At 43.0% G+C, this 21,793-nt stretch overlaps 7 protein-coding genes across 7 annotated transcripts; 3 read left to right on the forward strand and 4 right to left on the reverse strand.

Moving 5' to 3' along the window:
- Nucleotides 1–611: 611 nt before the first annotated feature.
- On the reverse strand, nt 612–1,210 carry CABS01_03610 (uncharacterized protein; the record flags this gene model as incomplete). Its single annotated transcript, XM_060536985.1, has 2 exons — nt 612–793; nt 853–1,210. The coding sequence occupies 2 exons, from the start codon at nt 1,208–1,210 to the stop codon at nt 612–614; spliced, it is 540 nt and encodes a 179-aa protein (XP_060391243.1).
- Nucleotides 1,211–2,147: 937 nt separating this feature from the next.
- CABS01_03611 (major facilitator superfamily transporter) lies at nt 2,148–4,099 on the reverse strand (the record flags this gene model as incomplete). The annotated part of the gene is made up of 2 exons (XM_060536986.1): nt 2,148–2,734; nt 2,788–4,099. 2 exons carry the CDS (start codon nt 4,097–4,099, stop codon nt 2,148–2,150), a joined length of 1,899 nt encoding a protein of 632 aa, XP_060391244.1.
- A 1,002-nt stretch (nt 4,100–5,101) lies between these two features.
- CABS01_03612 (uncharacterized protein) lies at nt 5,102–5,326 on the forward strand (the record flags this gene model as incomplete). Its single annotated transcript, XM_060536987.1, has 1 exon — nt 5,102–5,326. One exon carries the CDS (start codon nt 5,102–5,104, stop codon nt 5,324–5,326), a length of 225 nt encoding a protein of 74 aa, XP_060391245.1.
- A 1,574-nt stretch (nt 5,327–6,900) lies between these two features.
- CABS01_03613 (major facilitator superfamily transporter) lies at nt 6,901–8,768 on the forward strand (the record flags this gene model as incomplete). Its single annotated transcript, XM_060536988.1, has 3 exons — nt 6,901–7,454; nt 7,505–7,589; nt 7,650–8,768. The coding sequence occupies 3 exons, from the start codon at nt 6,901–6,903 to the stop codon at nt 8,766–8,768; spliced, it is 1,758 nt and encodes a 585-aa protein (XP_060391246.1).
- Nucleotides 8,769–9,086: 318 nt separating this feature from the next.
- Nucleotides 9,087–10,151, reverse strand: CABS01_03614 (protocatechuate 3; the record flags this gene model as incomplete). Its single annotated transcript, XM_060536989.1, has 3 exons — nt 9,087–9,587; nt 9,644–9,664; nt 9,720–10,151. 3 exons carry the CDS (start codon nt 10,149–10,151, stop codon nt 9,087–9,089), a joined length of 954 nt encoding a protein of 317 aa, XP_060391247.1.
- A 235-nt stretch (nt 10,152–10,386) lies between these two features.
- On the forward strand, nt 10,387–10,617 carry CABS01_03615 (uncharacterized protein; the record flags this gene model as incomplete). Its single annotated transcript, XM_060536990.1, has 1 exon — nt 10,387–10,617. The coding sequence occupies one exon, from the start codon at nt 10,387–10,389 to the stop codon at nt 10,615–10,617; it is 231 nt and encodes a 76-aa protein (XP_060391248.1).
- Nucleotides 10,618–11,993: 1,376 nt separating this feature from the next.
- CABS01_03616 (manganese lipoxygenase) lies at nt 11,994–13,879 on the reverse strand (the record flags this gene model as incomplete). Its single annotated transcript, XM_060536991.1, has 2 exons — nt 11,994–13,454; nt 13,514–13,879. 2 exons carry the CDS (start codon nt 13,877–13,879, stop codon nt 11,994–11,996), a joined length of 1,827 nt encoding a protein of 608 aa, XP_060391249.1.
- Nucleotides 13,880–21,793: the final 7,914 nt, after the last annotated feature.

Raw genomic sequence — 21,793 nt, forward strand, 5'->3', positions numbered from 1 at the left:
CCTACTTGCCCCTCCTTGACTCTACAAGCTCGCAAGGGATTTGGCGTGTCCGGCATTGCCAGCAGGGATGAGCGTCCCCTGCGTCACATTTGACCCGTCTGGACCTGCACGCTTTGCAAGCCACGCGAGCGCGATCAATCCCAGGCTTCACAGCACTAGTCGAAGAGGAATTTCCGCTCATTATCCCAAAGTCAAATCTCAGGTGGATGAGCGCACGTAATTCGCAAGTCGGCGAGGTTATTCGATGTCAACGGTGTGTTCTTTCGGAGGCGTCGCCAGCTTGAAGATTGAAGAAGCCGAGGTGACTAGATTTTACTACCGAAATGTGGAGAAGTAAGTCACAAAACACCGCGGGCTCTCGGCTGCGGCTAGCATTACTCATGCGCTACAGTGCTTTTTTCTAGGGCACTAGCAACACCCAGTTTACCCCAGGTCTGCGCAGCTAACGATCAAATCATCCAGCTACTAGGAACATTTCAAAGGAGTTGAGAGACCGTTAATTCGTGGCTACGCGTTAAGTCTACGTAAGGCGCATGTGTACATGCTGAGATAGTGAGGTACAGGGAAGGAGATCAATCTTGAATCTAGCAGTAGTACCCACAAAGCCGCATTTATGAATCTACTTCAATGTGGATGCGAGATGCCAGGCTGAAACCGTACCACAACATCGCGATGACCGCGACGAGGTTGAGGTGAATGCTCATTGCGTGGTTTCTTGAAAACCGTCTTCTTACAGCAAGCATGTCTGGACTCGGTTCATCGACATCCCCAGGACGTCTCGCATCGCGTGTTTCTTTTCGGTGTTAGATATGAAGAGAGGAATGGTAGTAAGAACGTGTTGGCCGGGCTCACCTTGATGCGTGCGATCAATCATCGCCTGTCTAGACCTCGGCCCGTAGACGAGCAGGTTCGCCAAGGATGCTACCCCCGCAACCATGAGCGGGATCCAGTTGCTCTTCACCTTGAACAAGGATGTTAGGCCATGAGGGGGGAACGTGAGGACTGTCAAGACAAGGAGAAGTGCCTGGCATCGGAAGTATATCGGAAACAGGCGCTTCTGTAATGTAGTGAATGCGGACTTGGGAAGTTCGAGATAGCAGATTTTGGTGTTGATAAACGTCTGAAACAGTGACGTGCCGAGTAGTGTCCCGTAAGAGATGATATGGTAGGGAGCAAGGGTTGTCATGATTGAAGGAATTCCGAACGCCATTGTGGTACTGAGAGAGTCAGTACGAAATTGACTCGATCAATTGATAGGCGTCAGCCTATATCCAAATATTAGATTATATAGTAACCATTGATGCCGCTGAAACAAGCACACGGGATGCGGTGTTCTGCCACATCCGTAAGCTCCGAGCACCTTCGGAAAGAAAACGGACGCCGAGTGGGGCCTGATTGAGTGCAAGGGTAGGCCCCAACCGGCAACTTCACGGCGGCCCGGACGATCCAAGCCAATACTAAGTTGATCTTATTGTGAGAATGATAGCTTTATTACAGAATATGCAATGGTTTCATAAGTTTTTTCGCATCCTTTTCTCTGCTCTAACGATCGATGGAAGACTCGGATTGTGCTGGTTGTGTTGCTCACCAGTTCACTGTTGCTGTTTGAGCCGAGTGGGATGGACCCGAAAGGATTCGGATCTTTCGTGCTGACGCAAGCAACGGCGAATCGATCCAACTCTTTCCGTCACATCTTCGAACGGTCTCTGAGGCATCATGAAATTTTCCAGTGTAGGCATATAGGCACGATCTGAGTATGACATCGATGCTACGCGAAACAGTATCGCTCTATTGGTACCTAATTCATAGATGGCCCAATTGCCTGTATAAGTTAAGTCATTTGAAATCGCCTCAGAATCAAAGTGATCCTCCTTGCACCCCAAAAGGTATATTTCTACGAGACAAAAACACATTGTAATAACTCCGCATAGCCATCAAGATCTCTTATTTCAGATTTCAACGCTCAAGAGTCAGCTACCGCAAAAGGATTCGCTCTTTCCTCATATTATAATCGCTAACTGAACCAAGTCTAAGTCTATACGAAATTATGCATCTAAACAAGCAGCAGTCTATTTGCAAACATTCAGATGTTCCGTTATGGCCGCTTTTTCTATGCCTCTATTGTCTTTGAGTTCGTCATCAAGTCATTAATGTGCCATCACAGGCCCGCCCACCGCCTTGCCAATGTTCTTCACTCCAAACGCGCTAGCAATCATGCCGATGCCAGCGAGACCACAGCAGCACAGCAAACCAGTGTTGTACTGCCGCAGGTCACTATGTCCCTTGCTAGTGTCAACAGCCTGGACAACAGCACCTGCCAAAGCGAGACTGACGCCGCTGCCAATCTGGAAAGCCGTGTTGATCATGCCGCCGCAAAGGCTCTTGACGTTGACCGGCACCGAAGCCAGCAGCACGACGGTGATAGTGCAGTAGACGATAGTTACGCCCGCCACACCCATGACGGTGGTCGGAAAGACGTGCTTCCAGAAGTTGAGGTCGTCTTGTCGCATGAGCGCGGAAGGGATAGGCGCGATAGCGCAGATGGCCATGCCGATTACAAGGAGGAGCTTAGTGTTGAAGATCTCGAGCATGCGGGACATGGAGAGGCTGAAGATGAAGCCGGTTGCGCCCATGGGGAGGAACCGGAGGGCGGTCTGACCTGCGCTAAGTTGGTTGACCTCTTGGGCGATGAGAGTGGTGTAGTAGATCGTGGTCTGATATCCTCCATATGAAACTGTTCAAGGGTAAGCACATGGTCTTGGTATTGAAGAAAGGTGTATGACTTACCGAAGCCACCGATCCAAAGAGCAGCAAAGTTCTCGAGCTTCCATAGCGACAGCGGCATGATGGGGTTGGCAACCTTCTTCTCAACGTAGGTGAAGGCAACAATCATGGCGATACTGACGACCAGCAGCGCGATGATGAAGGCCTTGCCCCATCCGTACTCACCACCACTCGAAAGCACGAAGCTGAGCAGGATGAGGCCAGCAGTCGACAAGCCAGCGCCAACAAAATCGAGCTTGGGCTTCGCGGTGCCCTCAAGTCTGTCCTTGGGGAGAAGACCCCAGCCGATAATGCCAAGAATACTGGTGACGGCAGTGGGGATGTAGAAGATGTACCGCCAGCCAAGCGACGAAGTCAAGAAGCCTCCAAAGATAAGACCCAGGCAGAACCCAACGGCACCCGCAGCACCAAAGATTGTCAGTGCAAGCGTGCGGTCTTTGGCGATGAAGTAGTTGCTGATGATGCCGACAGCCGAAGGCACGGTCATGGCAGCGCCGATACCCTGCAAAGCTCGGAAGATGGCCAGCTGAATGAACGAGGTCGCGAAACCATTGGCGATTGTCCATACACTCAGCGTAGCCATCCCCGCGCAGAAGATCATCTTGCGACCAAAGCGATCAGCAAAGACGCCGGCGAGAAGAAGGAAGCCACCAAAGGTCAAGGTGTATGCCGAGATCAGCCACTGCAGCTCTGCATTCTTAACCTTGAAGTCTTTCTGGATGGCGGGGAGCGCAATATTGACGGCCGTCATGAAGATGTTGTCCATGAGCTGAGCGCCGCAGGTGCAGAGCAGCACGATGGCTCCTCGGAACGATGCGACAGTGCCGACGTCCGGGTAGGCTTGCCCTGCGCCGATCTCGTACTCAGCGGGCGTCTGGGTACCGGACCCACCTCCGGGTGAGGGCGGGCCCGAGCTCAAGCCGGAGACGGGGGACGGCGGCCGCGTTGATTGAGGGGTAGTGAACTGGGAAGGGACTTCGCGAATGGTGCTTACGGGGCCGGGTTTCGCGGCTTTGGGGAAGGCGGGCAACTCAAAGACGTTGTCTTTGGACTCGCGCCTATCCCTTGACCTGTGCCGGCTGATGGCAGATGCGCTTCGTACAAGCTCATCGAGGTCCTCTGACTGGTCGTGCTCGAATGTTACGGGCGAGGTTTGAGAGACTGTGCTTCGGCGGCGAGTGACGGGCATGCCTGGGTAACCCGCTGGTGGAACGAAAGTCGGGGCTTCCTCAAGCGCTGAGGTGCGGCGGCCGAGAGGCTCGCCGTCACCGTCCACCGAGACCCGGTGGTTAAGAGAGTGCTTGTCGTGGGGCATCTTTTGTTGTTTCTGTTGCAAAAAAGGAGTGAAAATTACAAGGGAAAATGAGGTTATGTGGAAGGACGTCAACCACAGGAAACGATTTCGAAATTCATCAGCGTCTCACGATATTGAAATACATGAAACCGCGGTGAACAATGTAGTGTTCGTGATGGACTCGCTCCATGAGAAAGGTTGCAATGATATCAACCTAATAAACCCTTATCAGTTGGGCAGTGGCTGCAGAGTTTGCCACATGGCAGACTTTTGTCATGTTCATCTCCCAGACCTCAGGCGATTCTCATGTCGCGATGCTCCACAGGTTTCCACAGGCTTGTTTGCGCGCCAATCTCACGCCGGACACCACAAGTGTCCCTTGTCACTGAACCTTTCCCAATGTTTGTCAAGCAAGCGCTGTTGGGTAAAATCTAAGAGCCGGGTCTAAGTGAGTGTGTGACTCGTGAGGGGGCCACCGGCGGGATGGTGCCGAAAATCTCAACCCAACGGAGTGAAAACTTTTAGACATCTTGGCATGGGGGTCCGTTTCGTTACGCCGTCGCTGTTTTTGTCTATCTGTAGGGCTGAAGAACACTAAACATTTCGATGCCTCGAAGAAGAGAATTAGAATTTTAGATAGAACCGGGCAGTTTCCGCCTCCAAGATCCGTCATCGGGGCTCCACTTGCAAGACTTTCACAGGGGTCCAGACCCTTGCGCCACTGTTCGTCTCGCTCTGAAATTTCCTATCCAGATTCAATAGGCAGTTCTCAGCCACGAGCCCCCGGCTCTTCAATCAATCTTGCTTCGGGACCCGTTTTCCGATCCCAGCAAATACAGATGAGTTTTTGCCCAACTTACTTACCCCTCTGGTTCTTGAATGGCGATTATCGGCTCTGTCAATGTGTGTTCGATGTCGATCCGGAACCCTTCTCTTGAGCCGCCACGTCTTGGTGATTCCGGCTGCAACCACGCCATGCGCTGCAAGGCACCCGCAGCGCATCACAACCCTTATCACCGGCTAATGCTATTTCCGCAACCAATTGCAGTAGCATTCCTGAACTTGTGGTTGCTGCTATCTTTGAAGCTTGTTTCCGTATTTGTCTTTCACATGTCAAGACTGATGCACGTTGTCTCACGGTCTCTCACCGCCCTCTACGTCAACCAGTCGTCGAAAACGCTGCGGATGTCTAGCCTGTCCATGGTTGGAATGATGAGTCTGTACATACTAGTGTGCGTTATTGTTTAACTTGCTGGACCCATCCTCTGCTGGCTCTGCCATAGGGCCACAGTTTCCAGTCAAATTTCCAAGACTGCTTGGCTGGCTTGGTTGAGCTGGCTTTTTCGGAGCATCCCGACCACAGAAGAATGCCTCCAGTCTGTGGGACAAGTGAAATACAAGTTTCTCAGCGTATGTACCTTTTCGAATCCATGACAGGAGGGTCTCTCTGTAAACCCAGTCTATCGTAGATATTGAGTATCTGTTTCTTATAAAGTTTGCTTGTTTGAACAAGTATCTTCTACAGCAAGTCCCTCTAGTTGTGATCGCTCGCGACCACAGCCAAAAATTGCGTGCTGTCCCTATTGCATAACATGTTTTCCGACCACCCCAATTTCTTTCGCAACGAGTTCGAACGCGATTACACGTGAGGTAAATCACATTCTAAATTGCATTTGTGAAGGGACTAGGGTCCAGAACCGGTATTTACTCGGCTTGACTTGGTACGGACAAACCCGACTTCACCACGGCCCCACCTTCGGACGCGGCCCCGCTTTGAGCGACCGGCCCTTCGTATACTAGCTCTTGCATCCCGGAAGGCTTTTCGAGTGGAAAAGATAAGACAGGATCAGTTGATGCTCGACCTATCTACGCAAGTTTAATTCCTGAGTCTTGTAATTTCATCGCATTATTTCAGACGTTGGCAAAAGCACCCTACTAGACGCTTAGAGTGAGCCAACTGTGCCCACTCTCTGGATACATCATCGCGCAGCATGGTCTCCAGCTAGACGGTTACGCTTGAACAACAACCATAAGCCAGTCTCCATCCCACAACATCAGAGTGACCTGGAATTTCGCCCGTGTTAGGACAGCTGAAAACCATCGCAATTGTGCAATTTCCAAGTTCGGTTGAGGCGACATGAACGAAACCCACATCAACACCGCGAGTATCGCCGATGAACTGGGTGGCCCGCGCTTCACCGGCTCCAGATTTCCGTCATTGTTTCCACCGCCGACCCGCAAATCTGAGTATTTCTACGGGATGATGATGTCAGGTTGCAGTAGATATGCGACCGTTTCTTCGATTGAAACCCCAGAGATGAGCAGAAAAATGGCAGAAAGGTTCCCAGTGTTTCGGCTTCGCTGGTTAGGAAAGCCGAATTAGAGGAGGATGCGGGAGAACCTCAACTCAGAAAGGGAGACTTTTCTGGACCTTACCTCGGATCCTCTTTTTCACCGATAGACACGCTGCAGTAACATCGCAAGTAGACTCTTGGCAGGATAGCGTCATATCTCCAACTAAACGCAGGAAACTTTGCCTTCCGTGTGGAAAATCTGGAAGTTGATAAACAAGCCCGAAGACCCGGGGAAGGGAGATCTGGGGCAGATGTTCTAGATAGCATTCACCATCGACTTCTGAGATGGGTTGTTCCTGATTTTATGAATTTCCGTCAGCACACCTATCACATTCAAATCGACGATCGCGACGCACACCAGGTCAATATTTTAGGGTTCTTCTGACCTCAATCTGACGTCAAAGGCAAGCATTGTCACACCTACCGTCTGGGTCGAGGCAGCTATTCGTCAGAGATAGTATTGTCAACATGGTTTCAGCGCCTTCTGGTGATAATTCGCGGGCCTCGCGACCAAGCAACGTCGATGAGATGATTCCGACCCGAGACAGCAGCGTAACACGCGTCGACCGGAGCTTTGACGGCGAGAAACCACAACAGCCCCTCAACGAAAAGTCCGAGGATGCGCCAACCGGGGGCTTCTTTGAAGGCGGCTTGGGCCGAGACGAAGAGGCTGAAGGCACGCGCAGGCAGGAAGACCTAGCAAGGGCAACGAGCAGCAAGCAGCGTGAGTACACCCCCGATGGGAAGCGTGTCATCACCGAGGATGAGTGCTATCATCTGCTGGGATACTCGTGGCCGGCATGGAAAAAGTGGATGCTTCTCTCCTCTATTTTTGCCGTTCAGGTGTCTATGAACTTCAACACTAGTGTCTTTCCTAGCGCTGTTACTCCTATCAGCGAGGAGTTCCATGTCAGTGAGCAGGCGGCACGTAGTGCACAGTGTGCTTTCTTAGTTCTCTACGCTTTTGGATGTGAGCTGTGGGCTCCTTGGAGTGAGGAGTTCGGACGATGGAAGATCTTGCAGTAAGCACTTAGAGGCCACTCTAGCTATTCACAACTAATATTGAGTCTAGATGCTCCCTATTCCTCGTCAACATATGGCAGATCCTTGCTGCACTGGCTCCAAATTTCGGCAGCATAGTTGTCGCTCGAGCCCTAGTAAGTCAGAGATCTTTCTATGCTAGTGAGCCAGTAACTGACTATGCTTGATCTGAATAGGGCGGTCTCAGCTCAGCTGGAGGTAGTGTGACTCTCGGCATGGTTGCTGATCTCTACCAGCCCGAGGAGCAGCAGTGGGCAGTCCTCTTCGTCGTTCTGTCTTCCGTTCTCGGAACTTCCGTCGGCCCTGTCGCTGGAGGACCTATTCAGAAGTTTCTTCCGTGGTACTGGAATCTGTGGATTCAGATGATCTTCGGCGTTGTCGTCCAAGCCGTCCACTTCTTCATGCCCGAGAGCCGCTCCACCATAATCATGGACAGGGAAGCAAAGCGGCGACGCACATCCGGCGAAGATACCAATATCTACGGACCCAACGAGGTCAAGAAGCCTCGGCTTTCGATGCACGAGTTTGCCATCACGTGGATGCGTCCCTTTGAGATGTTCCTTAGAGAGCCCATCGTTCTCTCCTGCTCTCTGCTTTCAGGTTTCTCCGATGCCCTTATCTTCACCTTCCAAGAAGGTTTCACGCCGGTGTTCAACAAGTGGGGTTTCGGGACTCTGCAAAAGGCCTGGGCTTTCATCCCAATCAATATCGGCTATATCCTCGCTTACATCTCCTATGTGCCATGGATCATCAGAGACCATCGTGTCATCAAGGCGAAAGGTCCTGATGCACTCGCACCTGAGCGTCGCCTGAAGTGGTTGCTGTATCTTGCACCCCTCGAAACCATTGGGCTCTTCGGCTTCGCTTGGACCTCCATGGGACCTCCCGAATCTCATTGGATCGCGCCCATGATCTTCTCCTGCCTCATCGCCATTGCCAACTTTGCCATTTACATGAGTACGGTCGATTACATGATCGCCGCATACGGACCCTACTCTGCGTCTGCTACCGGAGGTAATGGGTTTGCACGAGACTTCCTTGCTGGCATTGCAGCGATGTACTCTACTCCATTGTATGAGAACATTGGAAGTTCACGACACACTGAGTATGCAAGCACTGTCCTTGCCTGCCTGGCATTCATGGTCACCATTCCAGTATATCTCATTTACTGGAAGGGGCCCGTCATTAGAGAGAGGTCCAAGTTTGCTCAGTCCCTGGACGCCGATCGACGTTCCAAGGGTGGACGTCGCGTCATTGAAGCTCCCGAGGAGCAATTGGAGCCCAAAAACCTTTGAACAGCAAAGAGTGTGAACGCAGCTAAAGGGGTATAAGTACGAAGTAGGCTGCTATGAGCACGCATTGCGAAGGTTGACTACCAACGACGTGTACTTAAAGTACATAATGACATGAACGATACCAATGTACAATATTTTCAAGTGCAATTTCCATTCACGTGAAAGAAATATGTAGCTTGTCTTATTGTCGGCAAAGGTGAGGATTTCCCAATAATTTGGTGATTTATTTGTCATCTCCGAACTTCTAAGCATCAACTAACCCAGACGCCGGCCTCTCTAGAATATCCGATACAAAATTCATAGTCCGTCTTGCGCCATTTATGCCTCAACACCGATGGTGATGTAGGCGAGCATGCCCTTGGTAACATCCTCACCGTCGAGGGGCTCGACAACCATGTTGGGGTTCCAGTTACCCTTGCTCTCATCCGCAAAGATGCTGTCAATGTCGTTGGTAGTGCGGTTGATCTCGGTGTGGCTGACGTAGGGCTCGAGGGCCATGATCTGCTGGCTGAGGGGCTCGTCGAAGAAGAGCTGGCCGGTGCTGACAATGTTGGAAGCGACGACGGTGCCGTTGCTGCGGACGGACCAGTCGGTGTGGACCTGGGCGTGGATGTGAATGGTGCGCTCGACGTAGAAACCGGGGAAGACGGTCTTCATCTCCATGATGCCGTTAGAGTCGGTAGGCCAGATGCCGCGGAGCCAGGTGGTGGCGTCGGTGTGCAGGTCCAGATCGGGGCCGATAGTGACGTTGAGCTGGTCGAGGAGCTCTTCGAAGGGAGTGTTGGGGCTGTGGCCCGTGAATGAGCTGTAAGATCCGGTCTATGGGCAATCCAGTTAGTCAACGTGTGAGGGTTGAAGCCTTTCGATTTACTTACAGCGTTGCAGTGCCAAAGGTCCTGGTGATGGTCAGCGCTCAACATCATGATTCAGATTGGGATTAGGGGTGCTTACGACTAAGACGTCGCTCATAACTTCGCAGGTATTGACGTTGAGAACACCAATATCCAGATAGAGAGGAACACCGGGTTGATCTTCGCTCATATCCTGGCGCAGGGTTTGAGACTGAGGCCAGACATAGGGTCCCTTGGTGACCTCGGGCGTCAGGACGCAAGTGTCGTTCTGAAGGGTGTTATAGTGGGGACCCTCAGTATGAATAGTGACATTGCTGTCGCGCTGAACGAGAGAGCGGCTGACGAGCGAGCGTTTCTCGGCCTGACGCTTCCTGCGAACCTCCTGGAACTGGCCGGATTGCACCGAGCAACGCTTGGCGAGGTTGGAACGGCGGGCAATCTCTGAGTGGCTCAGAGTGTGGTCATGACCCGGGTGAGCAACGGCCACTCCCGTGAGGAGCGCAGTAGCGAGAGCAAGGAGCTGGAACTGCATGTTGTGGGTTGAAAGAGAGTGTAAGTCGAGAAAGAGTGTTATAGAGACTGTTCAACGAGAGAATGTCTGGGACCTATTGTCAAAGTCAAGCTACCGAGATCTAAGCTGCTGATCAAGTTAGAACTGATCAACAACGAGGGAGCTGATCCTTCATTTATACGTTCATCCTTTCTTTCGATTGTTCTTCACCTTCCACGAATAGACGAAAAATATCATCTCCCCTGCTTCGTCCCGTATGACCCCTGACGAGGATCCAGAAAACAAGTTCATCTCATCAGGACGTTTCTTTTGTCAGCCATTGCCCCCCTCTCATCACGCTCAGATCCGTGAAACTGCCAAACCAAGCTGCAGTCCACCTTTCACGATCTCCAATTCTCCACCGACGTCGGGTTCGCACCACAGGTCGCTCCCACATCCCGAAGAACCACGTTCTGATCAATTCCCCATTCGGCAGTTCGTCGCATAGTAAAAGGCGATTCGCCAATCACGGCCCAGATATTACGGTTGACTTCCGGGGTCCGAAGCCCCCAAGCCGCACCCGGACGCCATCCCCGGCGGGCCGCCAAGACTCCTGGCCGCGTAAGTTCAGGGGCGGTCCGCCTGGTCACTGCACGTTGAATCAACCTTGACCCGACGACCAAGCATAATCAGTGGAGGCATTGGGCGACCGATGAGAGCCGCGGTTGACCCGAGCCGAAAGATCACTGATGTGGTGTCGCCGATGTTGTCATGGGTGTGGATAGGAGATTTTCGCCTTGGCAAAATGCCATTGCAAGATCCGCATCGATTACAACCCAAGACCGGAATGCGGGCGTCGAAAAAATCGGAAGCTGTCCCATTCGACAGTTACCAGAAGTTCTGCAATCTAGAAGGTGCATCAACTAGAGCCTTCGCTTGTTAAATCTGCTGACGAAGTGGTTGCGAATTTTCCAGAGTTCCAGACTACTTCCGGTGACTGACCCCTGGAGGAGCGGCAGTGTATTATGCAGAATCCCCGAGTGGCGCGTCGGATTTGAGCCGACGCGGTATGATATCAGTAGCCTTAAGAACCCTTTTCACCTCCCAACTATTGGCAGCCAGTCCTTTTTGGCCTGCAGAGCCTATGATGACTTTGCATGTACCATAATTCCTACTAGGGAGCTTAGGAGTCCGCGAGAAGAGCCGTAAGTGGTAAAATTCATTTCCAACAAGTTCTCACCTCTTGCCAACCCACAAGAGCATTTCTGTAAGGTGGGGGTTTTCGAGAAGGGCCCGGCAGAGCCAAGAGTCGAATTCACAGCAACACGACTCATATCGTTCCCGTGGAATCAGTCACAGCACCCACTCATACGCATCTCTGTTCCTTGTTACGTCAGTATCTGCCAAGAAGCTTGACTCGGGACCCGGAATCTCTTGCCATCTTAGTTAGGAAAGTCACAACTTCTCCGTCCCGGAGTCCGAAGATCGACGGTTCCACCTTTGAATGTTTGAATTGGACTGAAGGATTTTGCGCTCATGCCGTTGAGAAGGGCACCTCAAATCGTTATCCAGAGGCTAGGAAATACTCATAAATGTGCTTGGAGCATCGATCCTTTTACCAGTTTGACAAGCTTAGGTATGTTGGGTCCCTATGCTCATCCCCCTTTAGTTCAGATGTCGGGGAGATAGTGCCATGGGTTAGAGTCGTATTGTTCAACCTATCGGCGTCCCCTTTACCTGGATCGTACTTGCCGATTGCTAATTATTGACGTTTGCCCACATCCCCTCGCAGGGATTGAACCTCATCATTGTCCATGCCCGATCGTTTACGTGACCCATATCCAAAGGTACCATAGAAGTTGGCCAATTGTGTGCGAACAGTTTCTAAACACTCAAGTAGAATGGAATCACGCCAGGGTCCATGCCGGTCCAGATAAACGGCATGCCCTGACTTAAACCCTCGCTGTCAAATCGCCGCCCGCTGATCCTCCTACTGATACTACCCATGTCTTTCATGAACCGGTCATTTGCCACCGCAACAGCCTTGTTGGTCCCGGCGAGAAGACTTTCGACGTTGAACATGTATCGCAGAGTCTGGTTCTTCTCGACAACCTGAGGCCTGTTGAAACGTGCGAGAAGAGTAATCTGGTCGACCGACTTTTGCTCGTTGGGGAGCCAAGGGAGGAGGTTTTCGATTCGTCCCTTCTTCGTAGGAAGAGGCGCGTACAGAGAAAGGGGATGAAGTGGTAGCACGCCAGACGCCGTCACGGGCTCACCTTGATTCAGAACATGGTGTGAAACACCTGTCAACCATGCCATGTGGGACAGAATATCAACCAGCTGCTTCCTGCTTCTCAGCGGCGCTGATGGGAAGTCGATGACTTCTGCAGGACCATTGGATTCGGTAATCCAAGCTTGCAACTCCCAATCTTTGGACAGCACTCGATCAGACTTGTAGGTTGCCTCGACGAAAGCTTCAATGAATTTCCGAATGACTCCAATGATCTCTTTCCCATCTTCATAAAAGGGGAAATGAGAAAGTTTCGGGCCAGAAGGCGAGTGTAACAGACCACGTAATCGCAGGTGATCCTCAAAGTAATTGCTTTGAAACGGACCGGCAACAGTCGGATAGAACTCTGCACCGAATTGGCGTACGGCTACATTTGAAAAGGCAAAGTTCTGGTCAAAGAAACCGCCTGGGTTGAAGAGCACTCTGTCGCCTATGGGTCGGATAGCATAAGCCTGATACATGAGTCGTTCCATGAGGTTGAGGACAGGGTGACGGCTGCTGAGCGTGCGAAGGGCAGCTAGGTAGACAATCTCAGCAACATCGTGGGAATTAAGGAGATGATAGACCTGGCCGTGGAAAAAGTCGTTGACGTTGAACATGATCTTGGCCAGTAGCCACTCATTAGTCGTGTCCAAGGGTGTGTATGTAAGGTCAGCGCCGACATTCGTCTTGATGGCCAGGGGAAGAAAGTGGTCGGAGCGCTTGTCAAGGTAGAACAGCGCTTGGCACGCAGCTGAGTATCGGCCTTGTTGAGCGAAGTACTTTTTCTGATAGCTGTGGTCGGCCAAGAATAGACGACCGTCCCTATGAAGTGAGTCGAGCGTTGTTCCAGTAATCTTCCTGACTGTCTTATCGTCAAGAGGAAAAGGTAATTTGTCCTTTCTGTATGTCAGACGGCGAACGATGTAAGGATTGGTTGAGAGGCGCTCCATAGCGAACAAAAGGTCCGATGTAAAGTTGCTGAACTGGCCTTTGGCGATGCCGCCAGGGACCGATCCTGACCAGTGACCATCGTAGAGGATTTTAAAGTCCTCGAGACGCTTGAGGCCACCATGCTTGAACCAAAGGTGTTAGCCAGACGATTATTAGCATTAATGAACATGATTTGGACTACCTTAGTGATGTCTTCAAGCGCCGCGGCACTTTCATTGATCGCAAATCGAGCAACATGTTCCGAATCCTTCAACCACAAGCTCTGATCGCGCAAGGAAATCTGGGTCCCCAACGACCCATTGGGGAAGAAGGACGTATCTCCTATCAATGGTTCTCCATAGGTGATTGCCTGTTGCTTGACTTTGATTTCCTCTGCCCTTGAGGAAAGGTCATTATCTTCGTTAGGTAGAGTATATTTAGTCGGGGCCGCCTGCTGTGTAGACACAGTTGTCGGGCTGAGAGCAGTTGTGACGGAGGGCGACTGGCTGCTAACTGCGCTGACACTTTCAATTGCCACCAGTATGCTGAAGGTGAAATACAGTCTCATGTTTGTGATCAACGTCGAATGTCTATTGAGAACAGGGCGCCATAGGAAGAGCTGAACTGATAGACCACAATGTCGTTGCCGAACATAAAGGCCATTAAATTCACTTCCAACCTATTCAGACTCTGGCAATTATATAATGTTACTAGGAAGGAATACCTCCACAAGGGAAAGTTCCAAAAGGGCTGCATTTGATTCCCATTGCACATTGCAACCCTTCCTACGCCGACCATTGCTAATCGTTCCGCACAGCTGATCCAATCGCCGCATCGCAAGCATGCTACCGTGTGGTTTGTGCAACTGCAACCCGCATATCCTCACCCGAATGTCTCAATAGATCGGTCTCTTTTCCATTCATCACCCGACATTGTGCAACGCATAGATGATGGGTGCTATTTGTCTAAGACTATGGTCTTTAAGCTGTGCAGTCCTAAACTAGAACGGCGACATTGGACAGGTTCAAGGGTTTCAAACACACTGCCTCACTCAAGACTCCAGCTTTTGATCGTCACAACATGGGCTCATAGCGTGTTTACTTGAACGACTGCAACTTGACTCTCAGTCATGCTCAGAGCTTCGAGTGCCTTGCTGGATGATTCCTGTTCCCTCAAGCCGCAGCCGTCTCCGTTTACTTCTGACACTTGACTGCAAGCGCTCTACACAAATTTCTGTAGACACCGCTGCTACCCGCCCGATTTTCCAAATTTTATTTGCAGTAGCCAAAGATTTAAAACCTACCCCGAGGACTCAGCCGCCGGTAGCTGCTCCCGGACGAATCCACATCGCGGCTGTGGTGAAGTAGCGATCAGGTCTGACCCCTCCCAAACGAATAGCTCAAATAGTCTTAGACATGACTTGCTAGATTGGGTGACATGACTTGAATACTGTCACTGTCCAACGGCGTAGTGAACTAGAAGGGTCGAACAGATGCACAAGACTAGCCGAGTCTGGATAAAGTACGTGCCTCTGATGCTCACCGTCAACTACCTCACAATCACCCCAATATTGGTCGCATCAAGGCGTTCTTCCTTTTCGCCAAGCTGCGCCCCATTGCTCTCGACGAACATGCGGAAGTCGCACGAGGAGGCAAAGTGTAAGAACCTCGCGTTCGTAACATGGCCAAACAGATCCTGGTCACCAGCCCCGTGTGACTCCCTTGACGCAGGTACTAGAGGTATAGCAAATACGAACAGGAGCGTGCGAATTCAGTTGTAGCTCTCGTCGTTACCTTGCTGTATGAGATCAAGTTGCGTTGGAGGCTTTCCCGCTGAGCTGCCTCCAGGTACGTAGTAAAAGGACACCTCTAGGTGCGAGCTGAAAAGCTTATTAGGCATTGTTATTCCGGGTGTGCTTGGCGAATAGAGGTGTGTTGACTGCGCCATGCGAGTCATCGCACATTGGAGGGGAGTACGAGTGATGGAGGTTGAGCACTCTGCTCGATAATCGAATCCAGCATGTTAGCTTATTCATTGAGCAAAATTGGAAGGTCCATGTGATTAATTATTCATAGATGCCACAGACTTATTGTATGGGGGCTGACGCATTTGTGTCACTCGATTTCCAGCCGTCAGCTTACCGCATCACAATGGCACGATGCTGAATCTAATGCGTGTGCTGAGGGCTAAGGAAATCCACTCGTGTTCATTAAACCCTAAACTTTCTTCCGACGGTGTTGATTCGCATAGAAACAACATATCAGCTGCGGCTCTGAGGGTGGATAGATATCAATAGGTATGTGACGCAGGGAAGAAGCTTATAGGGGCTAACTACTATTAGGGTTTAAAAAATGAATTACTAAAATCTGCCCTTCTCTTAAAATATATTACTAACGCTCTATATATACCTAAGCTACTTTTTTATTACTTAGTCCCCCTTTTTATACTTTTTAAACTATTTTTTAATTAATAAAGCTTAATTAATAAGGCTTAATAAAGTACTTTTTTTCCTAAGCTTCGTCCTAAAGCCTATTTATAACTCGCGTACGTTATATTAATTTATTTTTTATTTAAAAAGTCCTTAAATATATAGTACGAGGGTAGGTATAAGTAGCGCTTATTAACCTAAATATAGACCCCTTATTTTAAATAATAACCTTATAATTCTATACCTAAGTTACTCTTATTTATAAGCCGTTTTTATAATTATTAGTACTTAAGTAGTCGTTACCCTATTTTTATTTACTAATATTAACCCTTTTCTAAATTATTATAATTTTAAATTTTATAATAAATTTAGGATGCGGCCGGCGATAGGACGCTAATAACTTAATAACTAGTATATAGTTCGTATTACAAAAGAACTTTTTAAAAAATAGAGCCCTTATAAAAGACTCTATAAGCTTAAGTCTTATAATATACCTATACTTATATTATAGCCTCGTTAGTTAAGTATTTATAGCCTAATTTTTTATAATTCTTAAGCTTTTACTTTTATAAAGTAATTAATATAAATTATAATAAATTATAAAAACGAATAAAACGTTAATAAAACGACACTTAGTTATTAATAAAAAGCTATTAATACTAACGAGCTATAGCTATTTAAAGTTAACTACTTAACCCTATTCTATTTAAGGGAACGAGCTTATTATAGGGCGAGTCCTATTTAAATACTAATATTTATAAAAAAGCTAAATAAAAAAGATAATTAGGATAGATTACCCTTATGGGCTAGTTACTTTATTAATACCCCGAGGACCTTATTTATTATAAACGGGGCGTTTATTAATAACTAATTACTAAATATACGAGGTTAAAGCGTATATAAAAGCGTAAATAATACTAAAATAGCTAGTTTAGTAAACCCTATAAGCTTAATAATAACCTACTTCTATAAAATAATAAAAATAATAATTAAAAATTAAAACTAAAAATAGTATTAATATAAAAAGCTCGTTTAATAACTTACTAAGTAGTTAGTAATATATCTAAATTAATAAGAATATAAAAAGCCTCTTTTTTATAACTATAAACTAATTAAAAAAGAGTTTATAAATACTTAAGTAGTAAACTAGATTATTATTATAAAAGTAAGTAATAAGCTTTATATAAAAAGTATTATAAAATAATATATTAAATAAGCCCTATTTAAAATATCCCTATTATTATAAACGTAATAGTATAATTATAAAAAAAGCCTCTAAAATCCCCTCTCTTAGGGCGACTTTTTAATATTTATTTACTAATAATACGTAGACCCCGAGACTTAAGAACGAGAATACTATAAAAAGCTAAGAACGAAAAAGCTAAAAAAGGGCTAGACCCCTACTTAGTTCCTTACTAAGTAGTTAGTAATTTATTATAATTTAAATATAAAAAATATAGAGAATTTAAAAATAGAGGTATATTAGTTCTTTTTTAAACTACTATTTTAGCTATAGGACGATCTAATTTATTATAAAATCTTAATTAAAAGAGTATATAATATAGCTTACGAGGTTAATAAACTATAGTTATTAAATTAGTAAAAGGGTAGTGACTAGTTATAAAAAGATAGTAAAAAGAGGTTATATTTATTATTAAAGTAACCGTGTTAAATATCTCCTTTTTATAAAAAAAAGAGTAGGGAGAGCTCTAAAGGGCTAGGCTCTAAGGACTTATTAAAAATAATATTATAAAAGCTATATAATAAGAATACTCGTACCGAGCTATTATAAAAGCGTTATAATAATAATATTAAGTACTTTATATATAATAAAATAGGCTATATATTTAATAAGTATTAAAAAAATAAGTTAAAAAATAAGGGTAATAATAAGCCGACGTACCCCTAATTAAAGCTAATATTAATAACTATTTAATAAGTTATTACCGAACTAAGAGTTATAAAAGTTAACTCGTTAAAAAACGAGTAAGCGTAAGTAATATACCTAATACGTTTATATTAAGTATTAAGAGGGTATTAATAAGAATAACTATAAAAAGTAGGGTAATAGTTTTATAAAGTATTACTAAAAAGTTAGTAAAAATTAATATAGATATATACTCCGAAATAGATATTATTAGTACTAGGCTCGTAACCTACTTAGGGTTAACCTTAGTTACTATTATAGCTCCCTTATTAAGGGACTTTTAAAATAAAGCCGTAGGCTAGGGGAAAGCTTACTAATTAATACTCTTCCTTATTGACTACTATAAGTAACTAAAAAAAATTTAGTAACTATTTACTATAGTTAATAAAAATAAAAGAATAATAGACCTCTTATTATTACGATTATTAATAAGCTAAGAGGGTATTTATATTAATATAGTAACGAATATATAATTATATAAGCCTATTTTAGTTACTAAACTAAAAGTAATAGCTTATAATATTATTAAAAATTATAAAAGGGCGTACGTACTATATATTATTATTATAAGAAGTATTATAGAGGTAATAAAGACTAAACTATAAGGGGGTTTATTATTAAAACTTTAATTAGAAATAGAAACGTTTAACGAATAGTTAATAAAGGGACTATAGCTATATAGCGGAGTAAAATACTTAATTAACTTAGTTCTAAGTACTAAACTACTATATAGTCCTATTTATTTATTAAATAAAAAATAACTTAATAAGCTTTGCGCGTATATTACTAAAAACCTAGCGAATAGTTATATTATACCTTTAGTTAATAAGGCTAGGGTACTAATCCTCTTTATATTAAAAAAGGACGGTATATTACGCCTCTATATAAACTACTATGGGCTAAATAAGGTAATTATAAAAGATTAATACCTATTATTACTTATTAATAAGCTCTTAAATAAGCTTTATAGAGCAAAATAGATCTTAAAAATAAATATTAAAAATACCTACTATTATATTTAAATTAAAAAAGAAAACTAATAAAAAATAGCGTTCTAGAGCTAATACGGTTACTTTAAGTATATTATTATACTTTTTAAGCTAATAAACGTACCTATAACGTTCTAAGCGTATATTTACTAAGTACTTGCTAATTTTCTAAATATTTATTATATAATATATATAAATAATTTAATAATCTATTTAATAATAAAAGAGTAATATATAGAGGATATTAAAAAGGTCCTCTAACGTTTATAATTATATAGGCTTTTTACTAAACTATTAAAGTACTCGTTTTATTAAAAAAGGGTCGAGTTCCTAAGTTATATTATTATACTAAAAAAAATTAAGATTAATTTATTATGAGTACGAACGATCGCTAATTAAAAAGCGCTAGAGTCTATTAGGGATATCTAAGTGTTCTTAGGGTTCTATAACTTCTATTAAAAGTTTATTATTAAATACTTAGGTATCGTTATACTAATAATAGTATTACTAAAAATAAAAAAGGGGTAAATAAAGGATTTCTAATAGACTAAGGAAATAGACGAGGTATTTAATTAGCTAAAGGTCGCTTTTACTTTAATAACTATACTTATATACTAGAATTTATAATATATTATATAAATAAAAACTAACGTTTTAGTTAAAGCTATTATAGTAATTTTATTATAATAAGCTAATAAAGAATAGCGACCCGTTACTTATTAGTTATAAAAGCTTTTAAATATAGAGTAGTAATAGGCTATAGGTTAATAAGAACTACTTATTATAATAAAAAGGCTAGAGTACTAAGCTTATTATTTTTAAGGTTTTTTATAAAAGTTTATAATTTTAACGGATTATTAAGTACTTAAAGGAGTAATCGGCGTACTAGTATAGGACTTTTAAAAAAAGCTCGTAAAATAAGTATATAAATTATTAATATTTAACTTTAACTTAAAATATTAATTAAGAAAAACGAACTTAGCGAACGGTTTATTTAAGAGGCTAGATTATATAAAGGGGGAAGTATTTTATAAAAACGTCTTCTTTATACTAGTTTAAAAACTACGTCTTATTAATAAACTACTACCTAATATTTAATAAAAGATAATTAGCTTAAAAAAATAAAATAATATTACTAAAGTATATATTTAAATAGTTAAGGCCTCCCTTTATAATCCTAGCTAAATATTAGCTAGTTCTAAGGACGGGGAACCCTCTCCCTTATATTAATAACGTATTATAGGGCGCACTAATAAAATAATAATAGTTATTATTATAATAATTCGAAGTAAAAAAATAAAAAAGTTATTAGTAAACGCTCGTTAACGGTCTTATAAAAATAAAGAGGAGTTAAATAGAGCTAGGGTTATTATACTAAAATAGTATATTTTATATCCTATTATAAAGGAGCTTATAAAAAATAAAATAGTATTTACTTCCCGTTTCTTATTAAAAACTAAAAAGCTTATTAAAAAACTATAAACTAAAAACGAGTTCTATATATTATAATTAGTAAGAGTTTATACTACGGCTAGCGAGCTAAAAATATATTTACTTAATAAATAAGGTATACTATTTTTTAAAAAAAAACTTATTATTCTTTAAATAAAGTCTTTTTAAATAAAAATCCTTTACTAATATTACGACGATTATAAAATAAGTTATATAAGAGCTACAAAAACTCTTAAGCTAATTTAAAAAAAGTTTTACTAAAAAAATATTTAACGAGATATTTAGGAATACGTTAAGAACTATAAATATTATTTAAGAGTTATAACCCTAAGATATAAGCTATATAAGTAGCTATAATTACTATTACTACCCTTATATTTATTTTAAAAAATATTTATAAACTTTATTATAGGGCTATTACTAAGCGCTCGTAATAATAGCGTAGAATATAATAATATTTTAGTTATTATTTATTATATAATAAAGTTTACGAAGTTCTTACTTACTATTAAGATACTTAACGTAATATAAATAATAAGTATCTTATATTAAGAAATCGAATATAAGTTCGGTATACTAAAAAGTATTATTATAAATAAAAATAAGCTCTTTATAAGCATATTTTAAAAAGAGTTTACTAAAAAACGGGCAATACGTTACTAACTATTTACTGTATATTACTTATAAATAAATAACTAAATAGAGCGGACTTATTAAATATTAAAAAAGTATTTAAGGATCTATACCGAGGGCTTACTAAATAAGTAAGTAACGTAGCTAAAAAAGGCTAAGTTTATATATAATAATAACTAATACTCTATTATAAAAGTATCCCCGTATATAATACTATACGACTACTACCCTAAGTATATTAAATATATACCTAATTATAAAGCTATAGTCTAGGGGGTTTAAAAAAGGGTTTAAAAAATTAGAGAAATTAGGGCCTAGGCTATATAAGCGTAAGTATAAGCCTTTAAAAGCTAAATAGCTTATTATAATAAAAAATATATTCTAAAAGAGTTTAATTATAAAGAGGTCGTTAGCTTATTAACAAAAAATATATAATTTAAAAATAATAAACTAGTACTAAGATATATTAAAGTAATAATAGCTAAAAGGGTAGAAAAATAGGCTTACTAAGTATATTTACCAAAATAATATTAGAAAATATATAATATTTTCTTAATTTCCTAGCTTAAGTTATAAAGAAATTACTAAATAGTTAGTAACTAAATAGTAAATCTCTCGGAGTTAGAGGACGAGTAAGACGTTTAGGAAGTTAAAAAAATTATTATAATATAAAGTAAGGGAGGAAACTTATAATATCTTATTAAATAAGCTAAGTAACTTACTAAATATAATACGTAAGAGCTTATTAAGTATTTTAAAAAGGTAGTAGAAGTAGTTAAAAAATTTAAACGTTATAAAAAAAGGGTATATATAAAATAAGATAATAAACGTTAAGTTCGTAATAAAAGGTCGCTAAAAATAAGTTAATTAATAATACTTTATAGAACCCTTTTTATTTAGCCTAACGTAATTCTTAAAAAAAAAAACATAGTATTATAACCCTTAGTAATATATCGCTAAGAAATTAATAAAATCTAGCTATATAGGGAGAGTAACCTATATAATACTAATAATAATAATAGTAGCTCTAGTATATATTTCTAAAACTTAATA

This window comes from Colletotrichum abscissum, assembly GCF_030869225.1.
Source record: "Colletotrichum abscissum strain IMI 504890 chromosome Unknown Scaffold_7.1, whole genome shotgun sequence".
Classification (NCBI taxonomy): Eukaryota; Fungi; Ascomycota; class Sordariomycetes; order Glomerellales; family Glomerellaceae; genus Colletotrichum; species Colletotrichum abscissum.